We start from the raw sequence: 14,042 nt of genomic DNA on the forward strand, positions 1-14,042 counted from the left end.
TATGTATAATGTCCTATATTTTGGGTATATACAAAAAAAATTATTTATTATATTAAGTTTTAATTATGTTTTTTAGGTACTTGCGTTAATATTGTCGGTTCCGGTAGAGAAGAAAATAGAAACAACAGTTATCCTCATAACGCGGCTTTCGCGCAACCATCTGGATTAGCCTTATGCCAAAATAATAAAGAAATTTATATTGCTGATAGTGAAAGCTCTAGCATTAGAAGGATATCTCTAGTCGATGGAAAAGTCACTCCTGTTGTTGGAGGAGAGAGAGACCCAAGCGTGAGTATATTGATTATATTTTCTTTTTTATTTGGTATATGTTGTATAGACTTATATGTATAACGAAAGGAGACAAAAGTAAAAAATCCTGATTTATCTGATAATGCAATAAGACATGGAAAAGAGAAGAAAACTTGTATGAAGAAAGAAAAATGAAATCAATTGAATACACTGAAATTAATAAGGCAAATTAATAAAAGAGAGGATCTAAATTAATAAAATAAATGATGAGAAAGGATTAGAGAAAACACTGTAACCTCGTAAACCTTTTTTTGGATGGTGCTAGAACATGGCATTTTGGATGGAGACACTGCGAACGACAGCCAGATGGTTGGATGAAAGATAGCTTTTGGAACGTGGAATGGGGCCAATAGAAGAAATAGTTAAAGATAAGACAAGAGGAGGTAGATTAGAGAAGAGAGAAACAGATAAAAAGATAGATAGGTAAAATTACCAAAGATAAGGGAAGATAGAAAGAGGGCGCCACTTAACTTTTGGGGTTACAAGGGGAACATTAAGAAACCTTAGAGACGGAAACAGGTAAGGAAAGATAATTAGGTTCTGAGACCAGAAAAGATATGACCAGTTAATTAGTAAAAGAAATAAATGTTGTCAACACACTGCATAAAGAAATAATAAATATATTCGGTGACAGTCGTCCACCTACTTACCTATAAAACTTACTCTGCGAGATCTTTCTCCTGGTCGAGCATAATATAGTGATAGTTATGTTACTTAGCAAATATTCAGAGGTAATCTATTATCAGGAAACTTATTAGGAGTAGATAAATAAAAATCGTAAAATAAACAAAAAACAATATATTGAACAAATGGTTCACCAGAAGGGTGAATCCCAAAAAAAAACAACAAGAAATAAAGGGGAAACAATATACACAAATGAAAACTGCACTAACAATTAATGTGGGGTTGGGTACAGTTAGAAATAAACAATAATTATGATAAACGAAATACAAGCATCATATGGTAAGATCATGCACAATTAAAAACACAGTAAAGAGAGCCTGGTTATGAATTAAAAAAAATCAAATCAAGCATATATCATGAAAAATACTCTCTTTGCTGTTTTAGGGCTTATCTCGAGATAACTGATATGGTAAATTTAATGATGGATAGAAAATATAAAGAACAAATATATAATAAAATTAAAGGCAAAGAATATAGACAAGACGAAAACGGCGGGCTCGTTGGAAAAAATATTCCCATGAGATTTTTTTTGCATAATCACATTCATGAGACACCTCAGAATAAGGTTCAAGAAGTCGCCCACGCGAAAAGTGGTCCAACTTTTTTTAACAATTTTTTTTAATCAAATTACAAAAATCAATTTTTTCGGCCCAGAGAATTTTTTTTTAGATTTTTCGGACCATTCCGCACAGAAAAGGTCTCTTATAATTTTTCTCTAAAGTTGATCGTGTTCGAGTTATAAGCAATTTAAAATTTGAAAAACGCGAAAATAGCCATTTTTAAAACTTAATAACTCGGTTAAAAATGATTATTATGAAAGTCAGAAAGTGACTAAATCAAATTTAAAGCCCCCGCTTCATGATCCTGAAGAAATTTGTGTCATTAATTTATTACTAAGCTGTTATTTTTAATTATTAATAATGAGTGGTAAGATCGTATTGACGTGGCTGTAAATGTGAGTGCGAGTAAGATGCGCCATTGGACTGCCTGAATTGCATCTCTTTCGCACTCATCATGGACGGCCGCCTAACACGTGCATGGCGCTCATTATTTTTACTGAAAAATAACAGCTTAGTAATCAAAGAATGACAAAAATTTCTTCAGGATCTTGTAGGGGCTTTAAACTTTGATTTAGTTACTTTCTGACTTTCATAGTAATAACTTTTAACCGAGTTATTAAGCCTTGAAAATCGCAATTTTTCGTTTTTTTTTTTTTCAATTTTAAAATGCTTTTACCTCGAAAACGATTAACTTTAGAGAAAAATTATAAGAGATCTTTTTTATCCAGAATGGTCCAAAAAACCTAAAAAAAAAATTGTTCCGGCCAAAAATATTGATTTTTATAATTTGATTAAAAAAAATTGTTAAAAAAAATTTTGACCACTTTTCGAGTGGGCGACTTCTTGAGTCTTATTCTGGAATGTCTGGCGAATGTGATTATGCAAAAAAATCTCATGGGAATATTTTCTCCAAAGAACCCGCCGTTTTCGCCTTGTCTAATACAAAGTTAACAAAAGTTTAGAGTTCAAAATTCAAAAAACACAATCGCACAGCTTTTAATTAAATAGTTATTGTTTGTAATTAATGTTTGATAATGAAAAGTTCTTATGTAATGAATAAAAAGTTCTATTAATGAAATCGCTTTCCTTAAGTGAACTAGATTACATCGGTGATTAGCCTTAACCTCAGATGAAGGAAGGTTTGAGGTAGATAGCCCTTAGATTAGCTCTACTTTGGAGATAATTGGATATATGTTTAATTAAGACACTTACAGTAACTCTGAAGATGTTGCTTCTTAAATTGCACTGAATCTACTTTTACTTTAACTAGTAATCAAGCACTGAAGTTACTTATATGGTAATTTGAATCTAATCGGACGTTAGATCCAAATACAGATACGATAAGCGAGTGAATACCACTCAGATAAGATAAATTCTAGATAAGGTATTAGATACTAGACCGACATCTGCATCCCAAGATACTCAACCTCGAAGTCCTTTCCTAATCGCAATCTTTGCGATGCTTTTCCTCTAAAAAAAAATGGGGGTATGTCCCCTCTCAAAAAAATTGTAACTCTTAAAAAAGAATCGACCTATTTTCGGCTTTAGACAAAGTAACGGCATTTTAGTTGTAAAGTATTCAAAAAATATAGATCCTTTGAAATAGGGCAGCGCTTCAAACAGGCCGTAACGGAAAGGCAACGAACCTAACGGTGGTTTTCAGAAGAGAAAGTTATTCAGTCAAAAGGTATTTAACACTATTTCGGTAAAGAGCTTTTTATTACTCTATTTCCTACGTTATAAAAACGGGACTAGTTTTATGATGCGAATACTCGTAGTTTAAATTTGTCATTATGCAGAAAAATTCTAACAATACTATTTTGTTAGGGTCTCTATAACTTCTTTGTGTTTGTCTACCTACAACGAAATGAGCCAGTACCGCTAATTCTACCGTTAAGGTAATAAAATTAGCCGAGGGTAGCTATTTACGGGAACGGCCATAGGCGTACCCGTAATGAGTGCTAGTGGGATTAAAATTTAATCCAACAGGTATATTAATTATTTACTAATCCTATTATATAAAAAAATTTTACAACACTATGGATGTTTTTTCTCATAATCCTTAGTGCCCTTCAGGATGTAGGGTTCCGCCTCTTATCCATTTCTTCCATGCACTTCTGTTGGTGACCAGGTTCTTCATGTCTCTTATAGTCATGTCTCTCTTTTCACTTATACCATGGATTTGGTCTATCCATGTCTTCCTCGGTCTTCTTTTCTTCTTTTGTTTCTCATTTTCTGTAATGGCCGATGACAAGCATATTGCTCTATAATTATCACATTCATCATGCTGTCCTTTTTTTGTTTATTGGTAGAACTATTTTTTTCTTTCAGTCTTCTGGGATTTTCTCTGTACTCCAAGCTTCCTTGCATCTCGCATATCAGTAATAGCCTGTCCTCTCCTTTTTCTCCCATCCAATTTATCATTTCTGGATCTGTTTAGTCCTCTCTTGTCCCTTGTCCAATTTTAATATTCTTTATAGCCTATTACAATTCTTCCTTTCTGATATTCTCTGGTTCCGTTTTCACTTCTGGTCTATTTCCTCCTGCTTCAGGTCTTTGTACTTTTTCTTGTTTGAATTTATCTTCGTTCGTGTTCCCTACCTTTTTTCCTCTTAAATTCTTTATGCGATTCCAGAAATTTCTATTCTCTGTTTTTTAATTAGCTTCCAGTTCTCTTCCGAATTCTTTCAGCTCCGAGTTTTCGCTTCCCTTACTGCTGTCTTTGCTCTATTACGTTTCTAGATCTATTCTGCTTTGTTATTTCCATCTCTACTCTGTTGATCTTTTTTTCAGGTTTGCTGCTTTTCTCGTATTGTTTTATTTAATTCTTGGCTCCACCATTCTCTTGTGATATTTATTTATAGACTTTTTCCCGCAAATTTTCTCTGCTGTTTTGTATAGAGTGTCTTTTAGTTACATCTTTCTTCCGTATCCAATTGGTCTCTTACCAGCAGCTCTATTCTTTGCTATTCCTCATCTATTTTCTGCTTATCTTTCTCTTTTTTCAGCTTCTTAATATTTATCTTAGTGTATGTTTTATCAACTATATATTCGTTTTTCTGTGTAGCCATTTGTACAGGGATCACAATGTAGTCTACTAAACTTTTAGCATTTCTTTCTTGTGCTTCAAAAGTATATCTGTCCTCCTTATTTTGATACCAGAATGTATTTCCAATTTTTAGGTCGTTAGTTACACATAATGAGGAACTTGCACATTTTTTTATTACATAATAATGTTCAGTTTTGTTTAAAAATGAGATTTCCAAAATTTCACGCTTCAAAAACTCATAATAACTTAGAAGTACAAATTTAAAGTCTTCTGTGATTTAAAATAGTTCAAACGACCCGTGACGTCACATAGTTAAACTTTATGGTTATGTTTAGGTATATGCTTCTTCTTATTCTTTAGTTTATTAGTCTCCACCTACTTGGGTATTTGGCCAGCTCATCGTCGCGGAATAAAAATATTTATATTCTAATGACATGTATCCTATGTCACTGTAATGATATATACCAGTTTGTTGAGATTGGAGTTTGATACAGTTTTTGAAGGAAAGGAAAGAAGGTTTACTATGGAAAATAAAAGAAAACACTATAGGTGTTGTTTAGTGCCATTTTGTAAAAGTACAAGTTTTCTATGTAATTAAAATAGTTCAAACGATCAAAAGTATTTTATACTGACGTTTATAATGTCTAATTTAAAATTATATACCATTTTGTTTACTTTGTTGCTGCAGAATGTAAACACACAACCATATGACGTCACGACGCATTTTGGCTAGCTGCAATAATTTGAATTTAGAATCGTCTTTAGGGGCTAAACGGAACACAATAACAACTTTTTTATCTTTGATACATGTTTTAAATTATGTTCTGTTGTGATTTATAACATTTTTTTTCGAATTTAAAATTTTATGCAAGTTCCCTATTGTATCATCTTACCACTACGGATCAAACTGTAAAATCAAGCTTCCCACGAAATTCCGAAATTCTTTTTCTCTCTAGTTTTATTTTTCCATATACTTTGTCCTGAAGAACGAATCTCTCTTCTCATTTCTCATAATATTGCCCAGATATTTTAATTTGCACTCTTTAATTATTATACGAAGGATCTTACATTCCGTTTCCATTCGTAAAATCTCAACATTAGTCACCCGATGCACCCATAAAATTCACCATACACATAACACCACATCTCCAAGGCTTCAAGGATTTTTAAAGAAGAGTCAGAAAGTGTCCACTCATATAATAAGCTAATAAAACATAAAATCTGAGGATGGAAGTTTTGGTTCTGAGTGGTAAATCATGGCTCCTGAAGATAGATTTCGTCTTGAAATAATGATCGTGCCTTCTATATATAATGGAGTGATTCCATTGGCTGTTTATTGGTTCCAAGGTATGGTATATGTACCACTATCGAATCTGTCAATTGGCTGTTGGGTAACTGGTATTTCACGCTTTCTGACTATCATGTATTTTGTTTTCTTGTTGTTTAATTCAATCAATTTTCATTGTCAGTTTATTTCATTCAATGATATCTGATGTGGAAATTTGAAGGTTTCATTATCATCGTCATCATTAGGTTTGTTCCAACCCGTCACATTACCGTTCTTAAATGGTTAAGAGTATGCGCAGTAACGAAAAATGTGTTATGCGCATAATTATACGTTATTGCGCATACGCGTAACCATTCAAGAACGGTAATGTGACGGGTTGGAACAAACCTATTATCATCAACATCCTTTACAGATGTGTTGTGATTTCATCATTGAGCTTCAGCAGCTCGGATAGTTTGATTAATAATCTATCTCCATTAATCTCGATCAACTGTTATAAGTGCTGCCTCAGTATACTGTTTGTTGAGAATCATAATGGCAATGGCAATAATAAATTTAATATATAAATATTTTATAATAAATCATTTTTACAATAAAAAATACTGATCTAAATTTTGTTTTTCAGAATTTGTTTGCATTTGGTGATAAAGATGGTACTCTATTTGATGCCAAACTTCAACACGCGTTAGGAGTAGGAATAACCAGTGATGAGAAAACCCTGTTCGTAACTGACACCTACAATCACAAAGTGAAGAAAGTCAACGTTGCCGATAATTCCGTGTCTTCTATTACTTTACCAACTGCAGACGCCACAGATGGTACTAGTAGCACATTTAAAGAACCTGCTGGAGTGTGCATTAGTTCCGATAATAATAAGCTGTATGTGGCAGACACCAACAATCATCAGATCAAAGTCCTGCATTTAAATAACCAGCAAAATGTTACCAAAGTGGAAAAATTAGAATTGAAAAAGATAGAGAATAATAAGGCTGAAGTTGACAAATCTAGCTACGAGATTTTGTCAAGAAAACCTATATCAATTAATTCAAATGGTGGAAAAATTATTCTTACAGTAAATTTTAAGTTTGATAAGGGATTAGGGCTTACCGAAGGTGCTCCGCAGACATGGTTGGTGGATTTGCCAGACATAACGTGGTCCTCTATACCCAAGAATGGATCAAACCTTGAGTTGGTAGAAACTACAATTAGTGTACCTACTAATGGTATCAAGCAAAACCAAAACATAGACTTTTTATTTAATCTTGTTACTTGTACAGACGACACGTGTCTTCCTAAAAGCTTTATTGTGAGAGTACCGATTGTATATCAAAACAGCGAGAGCAAAGTTACTGAAAATATTTCCGTTCTTATTAAGCCCGAAAATATTCTTCTACTATAGAACAATATAGAATTCTATATCTTTTTGGGTATAGAATTTAACAATGTTTGCTTTGGATTTGTCGCTAGGTAAACATCCCATCCCAGTTCTCTTACTAATAGCCCGATCAAAGAACAATCTGACCCCAAAAAAATAGAGGAAGGATGAAAATTTGGGAATAGGTAGGTGAAATTGTATATTATTATATAAAAGTTTACAATTCTACATCCCCTCCATTTTACAAAAATGTAGGGGAATTACCCCCCTCTCGAAGGTGAAAAATATACATTCAAAATAAGTCCGGAATTGGATAAAATGACTAATTCTAAGCAACTTTTGTTCTATGGAGTTTTTTCCCTAAGTCAATACTTTTCGAGTTATTTGGAAGTGAAGATGTTCATTTTTAACAGAAAAAACATGTTTTTGGGCGGTTTTTCGGAGGTAACTCAAAAAGTAAGTATTTCAATGTGAAATAACCCAAAAACGGAGCACTTTTCGGGGAAAATTCATGTCAACTTTTTTAATGTGTTTAAAAAAGGGTTTATTTTTGTTTTTTAAAAAAACTTGTAACATTAAAAGTAAGTGGGTTACGCTCAAAATATTGTTGGTCCCTTTTATTTTTTGGTAAAAGAAATCGCCAAAATCACCCCCCTAATTAGTATCACAAATAAATTTTATCATTACCACTTCACAAGTTACTTTGCTTATGTGTTATTTATATGATCTGTAAGTTTCATCGGTTCAAAGTGCTTATTTTTGAAAAAGCTGTAGTTAAAATGGCTTGAACGAGTAACTAATCACGAGTTTAGGCCAAATTTAAACAGCCATAGCATAACCAATTTTTGTCTAACAAGAAAACAAAAAAGCAAAAGTATTCAGAAAAGCAAAACGTACATTTTATTACTCTTTAAGATTTTTGTTATTACTAATAATTTTTAAGTTAATTCCATGAACAATTCCATTTTTTTTTTCAAAATTAAAAAAATGTTTTATTTTAAACCCAATTTTTTTCAAAAATGAAACTTATAGATAATATAAACAATACATAAATAAAGTAAATTGTGAAGCGGTAACGATAAATTTTATTTGGGAAGCTAATTAGGGGGTGATTTTCGAGATTTTTGGGGGACCAAAAAATAAAAGGGACCACAATATTTTGAGCGTAATTCACTTATTTTTAATGTCAGAAGTTTTTTAAAAAAAACAGAAATAAACCTTTTTTAAACACTTTAAAAAAGTTTTAATGAATTTTCCCTGAAAAGTGCTCTGTTTTTTGTTTATTTCACATTGAAATATTCGAGTTGGAATTTGACGAAGAAGAACCTACTTTTCATTAGCTACAACTCTGCTTCTACTGGGTCTGCAGACCTCATGCGTACACCATTTTTTTTTTAATTGTTTATAAGCTATATTTTTACTAAGAATATTATTTTCGCTGAAATACTTAATTTTTGAGTTACGTCCGAAAAACCGTCCAAAAACATGTTTTTTTTTTTGTTAAAAATGAACATATTCACTCGCAAATAACTCGAAAAGTATTGACTTAGTGAAAAAACTCTATAGAACAAAAGTTGCTTAGAATTAGTCATTTTATCCAATTCTGGGCCTATTTTGAACGTATATTTTTTCACTCCCGAGAAAATATTTTTCACCCCGTATTTCCCAATTTTTGTAAAATGGAGGGGATGTAGAATTGTAAACTTTTTCTTATATAATAATAGACAATTTCAACTACCTATTCCCAAATTTTCATCCTTCTTTTATTTTTTTGGAGGTTTTCGTAAAATTTTGTGTTCCCTGATTGGGCTATAACTAAAGTTTAATAAACAACTGTAAAACATGATATTTTAGATTTCAAACGGTAATATGTTAAAACTTCATCGAATCCCACTTACGTAGTACAGATTCAACAAGAAAATATTTGTGTCCAATGTAAATGAGTGTCTGGACAGCTCCACATACTGTCTTGGCTTTTCTATTGTCTCGTTGCAAAAACGTTATGACATGTTCAGGTTGTCTAAATTCGTCTATACCTAGTTTTGCTATTTTCTTTTTCACCACTTTTTCTATAATGTTAAGCCTAGAAAAAATAATTAATAGGAGGGTACTACAGGCGAATGGCACTAAGTTTGTATGGCGAGATTATTCGGGGTTTGTACCATAATCGTGAACTAAATTACTAAGGAAGTGAACTTAGAACACATATACTATGTGACTACTCAAAGGCACCGTTGCTCGGTCCTGGTAGATTATGGACGGTGTCGTTGATAGAGGTGAGAAATACAAGAAGCAAGATGGATACAAAACAACAACAGGAAAGAGAACAACTCGACAAAATATTTGAATCCCAAAAAAAGATAAATGGGATATTCATAAAACAAAGAGAAACAATCCACAAAGAAGAATTTCCTGTAGCTGGCTGTATACCTTTAATGAACTTAGAACACATATACTATGTGACTCAAAGGCACTGTTGCTTGGTCCTGGTAGATTATGGACGGTGTCGTTGATAGAGGTGAGGAATACAAGAAGAAAGATGGATACAAAACAACAAAAAGGAACAGGAAAGAGAACAACTCGACAAAATATTTGAATCCCACAAAAAGATAAATGGGATATTCATAAAACAAAGAGAAACAATCCACAAAGAAGAATTTCCTGTAGCTGGCTGTATACCATTAATGAACTTAGAACACATATACTATGTGACTCAAAGGTACCGTTGCTCGGTCCTGTTAGATTATGGACGGTGTCGTTGATAGAGGTGAGAAATACAAGAGGAAAGATGGATACAAAACAACAAAAAGGAACAGGAAAGAGAACAACTCAACAAAATATTTGAATCCCACAAAAAGATAAATGGGATATTCATAAAACAAAGAGAAACAATCCACAAAGAAGAATTTCCTGTAGCTGGCTGTATACCATTAATGAACTTAGAACACATATACTATGTGACTCAAAGGCACTGTTGCTTGGTCCTGGTAGATTATGGACGGTGTCGTTGATAGAGGTGAGAAATACAAGAAGAAAGATGGATACAAAACAACAAAAAAAGAACAGGAAAGAGAACAACGTTATAGTCGGAATACAACTGAAACCGGTTATACCAGTTCTTAGAAACCAACAAAAAAAAGGTACAAAGTAATTAAACGTACTAGACTACTGTCAGAAGAAGAACAAAGTAAATATGAAAGACTAGTCACTAGAAAACTGGAAAATATTACAGAAAATGTAAACATCGAACAAAAATGGACCCAAATTAAAGTATCAAAGCAGCGCAAGCCAGTAATAGAAATATAAAAGATGGATATAAAATACAAAGAATGGTTTGATCAGTGGCGGCTGGTCCTGTGAGGCAGTGTCTCACCAGTATATCAATCCACTATTTACGGTATTTCTTTATCCCATCTTCAATTCATTAAATACAATTTAACTTTTTGAAATTTGTTAAATACCTTTATTTTTATTATAAAAAATAAAAATAGGTGCGGCCCTGATCTCTGTAGTCCACGTGCGAGCATCTCATTTTAACTTTCTCAAATAATGGTTACAGGAGAGGCATGCCTGGGCCAGCCTCTCATCGGGTCTATATCTAGCTTACGGTTTCGTAAAAGGGAAGCAGCAACAAAATTCAACCTCTGAGAACAATTTCGAACGCTGATTCAAATATGCATGCCTCAGTAGTGTAAAATACGATATATGTAAGCGTATAGGGTCGAACTGCACCGATCTGTTTAATGGACAAAAATTAATTGGATATGTAATTTAGTATGTTAACAATTATTACAAAAAGCAAAAAAGCAAGAGGTGTCCGATCTAATTTTCTTCTGACTATAATTAATAATAATTATTTAATTATTAAAAAATTACTTTTTCTATAAATTAAAAAACATTTCGGCCCAGGCAGATATTATTTTAGATTTTTTGGATCATTCTAAACAAAAACTTCGTCTTTTGTAATTTTTCTCTTAAGTTGATCGTTTTCGAGTTAATAATTTAAAACCGAAAAAAGATCGAAAAATGACGATTTTCAACGCTCGAAAACAAGAAAAAATATCATTTTTGAAAATACAAAGTACCTAAATTCAAGTTCAAACATTAGTCTATTACTTTGTATATACACCTAAAAAAGTTGTCAAATTATATACACATGAAAAAGTTTGCAACAGATTAACTGTGTGTTGAAAATAAAAGAAACAAGCAATCAAATGAGAAAATTTAGTAAAATACGTACAAAGAACACAATATTTATTGTTTGGGTAATCTACTTCGATTTATACATGTTTAACATGTTAAATATCATCAAATATTCTCTCTATAGCCTTTCCTCCTTATGAAGATTGGGTACTATTGCGTTTCTTAGCCAAAAGTGAAAGGTGGTTGATTGGTTGGATCCGTGCAAACATCAAATATTAATTAATATTTGATGATAATCTAAGCATTAATCTTCTTCAGCTCACTATTGCCCGAGTTATTCACGTGATCGATCATAGGTTTAGAAATATTTATAAGGCTACTTTTGTTAAACCAACTATGCTAAAATTTTTCAATTTGGAAGAGTGATATCATCGTTTAAATGAGGCATATCCTCAAATTTAAATGTGCAGGGCGGTCCTCGGAAACTACCTGTTTAATTTGCGTTTTCTCATAAATCACAGAATGTATAATTACTAAATTTATTTGTGTTTCTCTATAGCAGAATAATTGGTCTGCTATGGTCATAAAAAACTTTAATTTTGTCGACCCAGGGATTATTACCGTCATAAAAATATCAAAAAACATGTTTTTCAAGAGCTGAGATCCTGATTTATCAAGCTGAGATCCTTGCTGTGCTGCAGTGATCTCAGTTTGGTAACAAAGATGCGGATAGTGAGGTGCTACGTTCTTCCAGTGCTACTGTATGGAATTGAAGCCTGGACACTGACGCAAGCCACTGAAAAGCGGATTGAAGCCTTCGAGATGTGGATCTACTGGAGGATACTAAAAATATCTTATGTGGACCATGTCACCAACATTAAGGTCCTACAGCGCATGACAAAAGAAAAAGAAGTGTTAATTTAGTAAAACAACGTAAGCTTGAGTACCTTGGCCACGTGATGTGGAACGAAGAAAAATATCGAGTTCTTCAACTCGTCATGCAGGGCAATGTATTTGGCAGGAGAGGACCGGGACGCCGTCGTATCTCGTGGTTGAAAAACCTCCGACAATGGTTTGGGATAACCTCCGCGGAGCTGTTTCGCAGAGCAGTCAACAAAAAAATGATAGCCTTGATGATCGCCAACATCCGGACGGGATAAGGCACTGAAGAAGACTCAATTCAGTACAAGGATCAGATACATCAGTATTTTGCAATCATTATTTATACTCAGTACCACTGAGAACCGCTATCAAAAGTAACCGTTACATGTCCGCACTGATTTTGCTCGTCTCTATTCGCTACGTCGATATCCAACGGTTGGGTTGGGTTGTGTTCAATATGCGATGCGCTAGAAAAATAAATGCACGGGTCACTCGACACGCCGGCGCAGGTTGTGTCTCGCTTAGGTTCAATTTGCGCCGGGCCTTAATGGCGGCACCGCACTTCGCTATGTGGTATTTCTTATGCGTCTTATTCGGCCGCATAGGACGAAGTGTGGAGGGTTCATTCGTCAATATTCGCTTAATGCGCACGCATAGTAGCAAATACGCATCAATCCACTTGTCGGTTTCTACGCACTTCAAAGAACAAATATTTGGGCGCATACAGCGTAGCCGCATAACAATTAGCACATACCAAAGTGTGGTGTCGGCATTACACACAGTATGCCAGAAAAAGGAGAGCCAGTAAAGTACCTTAAATGAATCGTATAAGTATTGTGTTAAAAATAATTAATTTACTTCTTTACAATAAGTCTTTAAAAAACACACATCTAGCGACCAATCCCGGGTTAAACTTATTTTAAATAATGACGTTTGTACAGGTTGCCCTTGTTTTTATATTTTGATAAATTTACAATAAGCCTATACAAGTTTTTTATCAAGTTTATTAAAAGAAAAACTAATTTTAATGTCTGATGGCAACAAAGTTCTTTTAAAAATAAAAATTTAAAATAATTTCTGAAAATTAAAAAAGAACATGTAAATAAGTAAAACATGATTGTACTCCTTTCATTTTAAGCTTATTAAAATAATAATTCAGTTAAATATATTCCATTAAACTGTAATAAATAATTTAATTCTTAAAAACAAAAAAACAAAAGATGTAGATCTTTGAAACAGACTCAGTGATCAAAAGATCCAAAGTTACTCTCATACGAAATCAAACAAATGAAATAGAGAATGTGGAAAAATCCCCTTACGAATAATTAAATTAATTAATTAACTTAATTCTTATAAAAATAAAAAAGATAGTAAAGTTTGTTAGTCATTCGATATTATATATTTACAATGTATTTTTATTTTTTTTTACAATTAAACTGTTTTTTACGATGTAAAAATTGATATTGTTGAGTAAATTTGGTGATAAAACTGTCTTTGGGGATATTGCAGGCCAGTGCCAGTTGAACTTTTCAAGCCATTATGTTTCGAGTATTCTGACTATGGGTGACGCGTTGATTAGCTCGTTATCTTGGTGTAAATGTCATGTTTCTATGTTTGGTTGCATATTAGTATATTGTGTTGTTTATAATTGATATTCCCTTATCTTCATGGAGAATGTGAAACAACGCACACCCATCTTAATGACTTTAATCCTCACTGCACCCAATAGAGATAAACAAAATAATAATGACG

General features: G+C 32.9%; 1 protein-coding gene across 3 annotated transcripts in view; it reads left to right on the forward strand.

The window, feature by feature from the left end:
- LOC114332776 (NHL repeat-containing protein 2) overlaps nt 1-13,751 on the forward strand; it is a 64,563-nt gene extending 50,812 nt beyond the window's left edge. Inside the window, exons 5-7 of one of the 3 annotated variants that reach the window (XR_007697825.1) lie at nt 77-288; nt 6,516-9,783; nt 10,033-13,751. Coding sequence is in view for 1 of the 3 variants with exons in the window: in XM_028282551.2 (XP_028138352.1) it covers nt 77-288; nt 6,516-7,289 (986 nt within the window). In the remaining 2 variants the exon portion in view is untranslated. Of the gene's footprint in view, nt 1-76; nt 289-6,515 lie in introns of all 3 variants that reach the window. The other 2 variants (XR_007697826.1, XM_028282551.2) reach the window with 2 other exon arrangements.
- Nucleotides 13,752-14,042: the final 291 nt, after the last annotated feature.

Source organism: Diabrotica virgifera, chromosome 4, assembly GCF_917563875.1.
Source record: "Diabrotica virgifera virgifera chromosome 4, PGI_DIABVI_V3a".
Classification (NCBI taxonomy): domain Eukaryota; kingdom Metazoa; phylum Arthropoda; class Insecta; order Coleoptera; family Chrysomelidae; genus Diabrotica; species Diabrotica virgifera.